Below are 7,656 nucleotides of genomic sequence, written 5' to 3' on the forward strand. Positions count from 1 at the left end.
ATCATCATCTTGGAACTTGTAATCCTACCTATAGATTGCTTGGACATGTAAGGTGGAAGACATGAGAAACGCTATTGCACTAATACCGTAGAAGCAATATGTATGTCAGAAAATTTAGAAGGTAGAAGCAATATATATTACAAAAAAAAATAGTAGCAATCTAAATGTTGAAAGAAGTTATATTTAGTTTTTTGCGTGCAGTTTTTTCCCATTGTGCCAAAACGACAGCAAAAACATTTTACTGAAGTACAAGAGTTGAATCAGAACTCTTTTTTTTACCGTTGTATTTTTTTAAACAAGTACTTTCGCTTAAATACAGAGTTTTGCCACTTGAGTAAAATGGCCATTTGACCATAGTACGTCCACATTGCACTGCTGGGATTTGGTACGTTTCGTTGCCATGGAGCCGAGGTACGCCTCCTCACCCTTGGAAACAAAGAAACAGCGGTTTGAAACATGAGGATAGCCGCCTGCTTGTTATTTATGAAGGAAGACAACATGTTTAAAGTTATAGAAGCGTTTTTTGAAGAAATGTCCGAATGGCGACTGTGGTCGTTTTGGCAAAGTGGACTCGCACGTTCGTAGTGCAGGTCAGTGCAGTCGTGATTGAAGCTTACCTTTGTTAAAATTGCACGCCAACATATAGATATATTTTTATGTATTCCATTTGAATACACGCATGTGCCTCAAGCAGACGAGTGTGAGTTAATTGGTATGGGTAGTCGATTCGTATTTACAGTAAACTTATAATAACAAGACGGCTCTGGATTTTCTTCGTATCGTGGTGTTGGTGACGTCACTTTGCTGTTAATTACAGCTGAATACAGTTGTGTCATAGAGGCTCATGAATATGACGTCACCGTCTAATGTATCATGGTCTACCTCTAACAGCAGCTGTGCAAAAAAAATGCATTTTCAGCCAGTAAACTATTCTATTAAAGTGTTCATTTCACCATTCTAAATGATCCTCGTACCAACACAATGAAATGCATTCATTACGCAGCTAAATAAGATGAAGTAACCTTTTTACTTCTAGACAAGTGGATCAGTGCCACTTCAGCTAGTCGAGGTTGAGTTATATTATGTACTCTAGATGTGTGTAATGCGTTTATATGAACTGATGATATATTGTGCATTATTGAGAGCACCAAATTTGCACAGCTGTATTAGCTGATCTCACAAAACCAGGGTATGCTCGTTAAGATTTTCAAAATCTTAACCGATAAAAAAATGAGAGGGCCCACATAAAGACGTCGTGGTGTAGTCGTGTGGTAGCACTTGTAGTTTTTTTTTTTTAAACACCGAGCCCCACCTCCAAAAAAATAAAATAAAAAAAGTACCAACCGTAATAGCCGACATTTAAATACAGTAGCATAGCTAGTCGAGTCAATCAAAATTTAGGATGAAGTTTTAATCCCAAAAGTATATTAAATTAAAAATATAACCTATAAAGTATTGTACTTAAGGTAAATACAACTGCACTGTACAACCAGATTTTAAAAAAAAAAGTTTACACCATTCAGCATTTAATTCTTAAGTGAACCACGAGAGACCCCCGTATACTAGTACCCAACTTTTGAAAATCACTACAATATAGTATTTCCATTTAACAATTCTCCCCCAAACCAGAGGTTTTTGTTGTAGTACCAAGAGTGACCTGTTAGAGGCAGCATAGTGCCACAGGGTGTTAAGACTTGTGTACAAAGAAGAAGAAATAGTACTAGTTAGATTACAGGTGACCTATTTGTCGGCATGGGTGTACCCTGCTTAACACACTAATAAAGCAAAGTGGAGCCTAAAAAAACAACAATATGTAGTATGTTGTTTTCTTATTTGGAGAAATATAGATTGATAATAGCTCATTATTTCTAATCTCGTCTACAGGTTTTGAGCCTCTTGTCATTTCCAGTTGTCTGTGTTCATCGCAATCATGACTGGAAGGGAGGTAGACAACCGCCTGCAGGTGCTGCAGATCTACCGTTTGTTGCAGTACATCCATGAAAATGACGAGGCGCAGATTGAGAAAATGGTCAACCTCGGGGTGGAAAACCTCATTAATCTGGCAGAGCCACAGAATGGAACGGGGGCGCTTCACATGGCAGTCGCAGCCAACAATCAGGGTGATGACTTCTTCCTTGCTCTGTCTCAGAGTGCTCATTATCCCATCTGATTTTGTAGCAATCGGAATTGATTTTAATCAACTAAATCCATGTAATCTGTCAATTAATAACTTGTATCTGCTACACTTCCTCAGACCTGACCAGGTTTCTTCTCTCCCTGAGAGCGCACCCTGACATCCAGGATAAGAGGGGGCACACGCCGGTCATGATAGCAACTGAACTGGGTAATGATGGCATCGTCAAAATGTTGGCAGATCACGACGCTGATATGAGCATCCAAGACAATGAAGACAAAGGTGAGTCGTGTACACAAACAGTGGAACCATGATTTATCACTGCACTGCATTTAAATTCCTGCTTGATTTTAAAGGATCAGTTTCCTAAAGTGATGTATTTTCCATCTTAAGGTAGATCAATAGTTTTATTAGAAGGTACTGCCTGGCCGTCCAGCTCATCAAAATGCAGGGCAAGTCTTTTTAGATATTGATGAGGCTGCAGTAACCCAGACAGTTTCAATCAGAGAGCCGAAAGCCCTTCTTTGGGACCATTTATAATCTATCGCACTAATTACTTAACTATCATGGGTGCAATTAATGACTACTGAGATTTTAATTCTTTAAGAGTCAATGGAAAATGTCAGATTGAAGATGAGAGGCAAATCCAGAAAAGCAGGCAAAATTGTACGGGTAGATGTAATTCCAGATCAACCTCTAGTGGTGAACCTCATATGAAAATGAAGGAAGATGATAGTCAGGCCTGTTCTCCAAGATGAATGTCCGAGTCCTCTATTTGTCTTGAGACTAAATGACCATTTTTCTTGTACAGTGGAACTGTAAAGGTTGAAGAAAATCTCATGTTCGAATATTAAAGTTATTACTTACTAGGGAGGTTTGACAACATGAATAGGACATGCAATACATCCGTGAGTCATGACCTACCAAGCCAGAAAACGCAATTGCTGAACCTGTTCATCTGTCTCCCACCGCTTTAGGGGTTCTCTTCTACTGCATCTACCCGACCAGGCGGCACACACGTTGCCTGCAGACGGTGCTGGAGTACCAGGCAGACGTCAACAATGTGTCGTCGCAGGGGACTCATGTCTTTCAGCTGATGTGTCAGCATGCCAAAGACTGCGCTCCCATGTGTCACATGATGCTGGCGAAAGGGGCCGACCCCAACGCAACTGATGAGGTTCATATTTAGTTAGATGCCGTTTAGGGAGGTAAAGAGATGGGACTCATAATTGATAGCAGATTTCTTTTTTTTTTGTGCACTCACCATTAATTGTTGATGGCAGCATTTAGCCTACTCCAGTTGTGGAGAAAATGCACACTAAAATGTATTAATGCAAATTATTGTAAAATGCAAAAAAAAAAAAAAAAAGTTTTAACACCAATTTGTTCACCCAAACCATTTAATTTAATCGAAGAAAAATCTGATATCTTAATGCTAACATAATGGAAGTGCTAACAAATTAGCATAGCTCTTGCGGTAAATGTAAACTCTTCCGTTTAATGAGCAACGACACCCGTTATATATGAAAAATATCTCACGGCACACCACCAAACAAGAATGGAACAAAAACACTGAAATAATAATGATCTAAATTTACTCAAACTGACTTAATATGAAATCAGGGCCCGTTCATTTGGAACACAAAATGGATGTACTTGGAGGAAGCTTATAAATGGCAAAATGTATTTAATTATAATTAAATAATGATTTATTGTGCCCTCTATCATCTAATAGAAGCACATTTCATTGGTCTGTCACTAGAAGTCGAATAAAGATACCGTTTATGAATTTATTCATCCACCCGTCCATTTTCTATAAGAATTTATGAAGCCACATCTTTCACCTCAAAATTCAGCCTTGCCTGTGTATTGTACTAACCTATAAAAAGGCCTGCTTAAAAATCTCCGATATCGATTTCAAGGGGGTTTACTGAATTGGCATTAACAGTCTTCCATTCTTAGAAAACAGGTGTGACAGCATTGATGGAGGCTGCCAAAGCAGGATCCCTGGAGCTTGTCAAAGACATTCTAAAAAGGGGGGGAAACCCCAACGCCCTGGACCAGAAACGCATGTCAGCGGTGCACTACGCTGCCATGGGAGGCTTTTTTGAGGTGAAATTCTACTTCTACTTGTTAATATAGAATGGTTTTGTAGGAAGGGAAAAATGTTTTTTGGTTGCGAACTTTGTTCTTTTGTTGGTATGTGGTGTTGTGCGTCGTCCAGGTGATTGTGCTGCTGTCTGCGTTCTCAGCAGATATGAGTGTGATTAACGTGGAAGAGTGCACGGCCCTCCACTTTGCCGCTGCAACGGGCGATGTCAATTGCTGCAAGTTCCTGGCTCAGAGAGGTATAGTGACATATGTCACGCATTTCGTATATTTTTCACAATTTAAATTCTTGTCGATTAGGGCTGAACGATTCAGAAAAATATTTTTAGATTTTTTTTTATCACTCTCAATATTGTAATTTAATGTTATTTTTTTTTCATTTCCCTATTGAAAAAATATTTTTTATAACATATATATATATATATATATGTGTGTGTGTATATATATATATATATATATATATATATATATAATCGTAATATTATAATTATATTTATTAGAATTATATTTACACTTGTTACACATGGATGCTTTGGTGTTATAAGTTTGGTGAACCAAAGTGAGCCTTGGATTCCTACTAAAGACAGTTTATATATCAACTTCCATTCGAGACTGAGAGAAAATAATGGACTGACTGATGGACTGACCAATTGATTACATTTTGGTTTGTCTTGGAAAAAAATGACGAATGACAAATGGGTTCCCAGCCTGTCGAATGAGTAAAATGCCCTACAGTACTTAAAGTTTAACGACCGACTGAAACATTTTTTTTTTTTTCAAAACTACAGTCTTTAGAATTTGAAAATTATATTCTACCATATTGATATGAATTAGATGAATTGTTAAGCCCTATTGTTGTTGGTCTTTCACTGTAAATATAAAATCACATTATAACCGCTGGACTTTCTGTTCAGGTTGCAACGCCAAAGTAAAGAACTGTGGCGGTTTACTTCCGCGTCAGATTGCTAAAGATGCTGGTCACAAAGCGGCTGTCAAGGAGTTGAGGAAAGCTGAGCAACAGCGGGGAAAAGAGAACACAGACGAGACAGTCTTGACAGACTTGTGGGCTCTGACCCTTCATGACTGGTCCAACGAATACGAGCGTGAACTGCTGCAAGCCTTTGATAGCGAAAAGGTTTCCACGGAAAAATTTGCCACTGTTCTAACATCATTAGGTGCTCCGGTTACCCAAGAGCAGATCGAGTTAGTCATCTCATTCCATGGGATTGGAAGAGATCCTACGATAAACGTGAATGACTTCATCAAAGGTACCAGTTACATCAAGAAACCGTACCTCCTCCTCTCCTACATCCCCAAGAAGAAAAAGGAGAGGAAAGGAGGAAAGGGAAAGAAGAAGCCCAAATTTGTCCTTCCTATGCCAATTTGTACCCTCCCACCAGAGTTCAAACCCCGGCGAGAGGATGGAGGCCCACCGGAATACATGATGGAGACCTACAATACCGCAGACACCCGACAACTGGACCAAGATCTTCCATCAGAACATCCTGTCGAGGATGACACTGCGTGGTACACAGAGAAGCCAGACAAGATCTACATCAATATCAACTACCTGGTAAAGAACGGCGATATCGAGGCTCTGGAACTGGCTTTTAGTCAACGAATTCCTGTGGATGTTCAAGATCCGTTTTACAAGACCCCCTTGATGGTGGCCTGCTCCATCGGAAACTACGAGGTGACCAAGTACCTCATTGAAAAGAGGTGAGGAACAGCCGTCCTTTTTCATTACCATCACCGAGTGACCAGCTTGTCGAGATTGAGTTAATTGAAGACTCTAAATTGAACGGTGATTTGTCTTTATATGTCCTGCGATTGGCTGGCAACCAAATTCATCTGCGATAAGATCGATCTATTTTTAAATATATAGCATGATTTAAGCTACATTTTAACGTTCCTAACTGCCATAAATCTAAATCTAAATCTAAAATGAACTAAACAAATACACCTTTTAGTGATGTGTGACTTGAGATGCTGATAAGAGGTGATCATTTTCAAACGTGTTGTACAGACCTTATATTAAGAACATTGCGTTCCAAACAGCGCGACGGTGGATCTTTGTGACCAATTCTGCTGGACGCCGCTTCACCATGCTGCTCAAGCCGGCAATGTGGAAATATTGGCACTTTTGCTGGAGGCCGGCGCCAACATTGACGCTCAGACCATCACCGGGATGACACCCCTCATGGTGGCCATCGAGAGCACTCACCTCTCCTGTGTTGAGTTCTTCTTTACGGCCGGTGCCAATGTCTTAATGGAGAACAAGAAAGGTAAAACTCATGTCATAAATCACGATCATAGAGTGAGAATTGAGCATTGTCATCATGCGATATGATTGTTTTTAAACAGTTGACTGGCATTTTGCAACCATTAAAAGGGAATTATGCCAGTGTTAACTTTTCTTTCCCTTTTAGAACAAAACTGCCTCGACGTAGCCACTGCATTTGGTGACGGTGCCATATATCAGTTGGTCAAAGACAAGTTTGAATCCATGCCCAAACCAAAAAACAAAGGAAAGGGGAAAGGAAAGGTACCCTTTGTCCTTGTACTGTTGAACTCTTAACCTCACATCTGAAGTGACAGTGTTAAAAACTTACAATATTTTGTTTGTTTTCTGTTTGTGTGACAGAAATAACTCTACATCTGCCATTCTTGGAGCTCATTCTGTCAACTGCGTTTCCCTTTTTGATCTCTTTCTTCGCCTTGGTCCACTGGGGGCTATGTGTTATGCAATACATTTACTTCAGCAGAATTTGCCTCGAAATGAAATAAACATACATTTTTACAGGAAATCACCTCAACTAACGTCTCGGCTATTGGGACCAGGTTATCTAGAATTAGTACGGCAATTATAAGTGAAGTGGATTATCATTTTACAAACAGCCCGATTGCACTAAAATGTGCATTGCTTAAAATCTGATGATTTTTAATACTATTCTTCTTTTTATTTTTTTTAATAGCAGGTGATTATGTAGCAACAGTAGCTATTGTTATATTTACAATTAGTCAAAACATGGAATTGTAAGTGGGGATTTAAAAGTAGTACAAGTTGATTAAAAATAAGTATGTACAAAGGTACAATAAAGTGCAGATAAAATAATGATAAATTCCTATTGATATGGTGATATTTACTTTAATAGTATTTTGTTGTTATAATTACTATTTTGTCAAATCAAATACTTTCAATGGACTCAATGTTTCACAAATGTTAATACATATATTGTCATCAACTTGGAATGTGAAAGATCTCCAGACGAGCAAAGTGAATCCCATCTACGCCACCAGTAGCCAAGAGATGCAGGTAAAACTCAAGATGGATGATTTTTACCATATCAGCCATTTTTTTAAAAGCAAACATGTGGAACAAGGGGGCAAAAAAAGCAGCAAGTGTGTTGGAT

The 7,656-nt window shown here is 38.9% G+C and overlaps 1 protein-coding gene across 3 annotated transcripts; it reads left to right on the forward strand.

The window, feature by feature from the left end:
- The first annotated feature begins 443 nt into the window (after window positions 1–443).
- On the forward strand, window positions 444–7,050 carry ankef1a (ankyrin repeat and EF-hand domain containing 1a). 3 transcript variants are annotated; one of them, XM_088286515.1, is made up of 10 exons: window positions 444–590; window positions 1,885–2,120; window positions 2,255–2,416; window positions 3,112–3,311; window positions 4,097–4,246; window positions 4,359–4,482; window positions 5,158–5,962; window positions 6,302–6,528; window positions 6,673–6,788; window positions 6,888–7,050. In XM_088286515.1, the coding sequence occupies exons 2-10, from the start codon at window positions 1,931–1,933 to the stop codon at window positions 6,891–6,893; spliced, it is 1,980 nt and encodes a 659-aa protein (XP_088142641.1). In that variant the 5' UTR covers window positions 444–590; window positions 1,885–1,930; the 3' UTR covers window positions 6,894–7,050. The 3 variants fall into 3 exon arrangements, with proteins under 3 accessions (XP_088142641.1, XP_088142642.1, XP_088142643.1); XM_088286516.1 differs by lacking the exon at window positions 444–590 and adding an exon at window positions 1,747–1,813; XM_088286517.1 differs by lacking the exon at window positions 444–590 and having other exon boundaries at window positions 1,753–2,120; window positions 5,158–5,511; window positions 5,644–5,962.
- Window positions 7,051–7,656: the final 606 nt, after the last annotated feature.

Source organism: Idiotropiscis lumnitzeri, chromosome 21 (genome assembly GCF_059441095.1).
Source record: "Idiotropiscis lumnitzeri isolate Australia: NSW breed Sydney's pygmy pipehorse chromosome 21, RoL_Ilum_1.0, whole genome shotgun sequence".
Lineage (NCBI taxonomy): Eukaryota > Metazoa > Chordata > Actinopteri > Syngnathiformes > Syngnathidae > Idiotropiscis > Idiotropiscis lumnitzeri.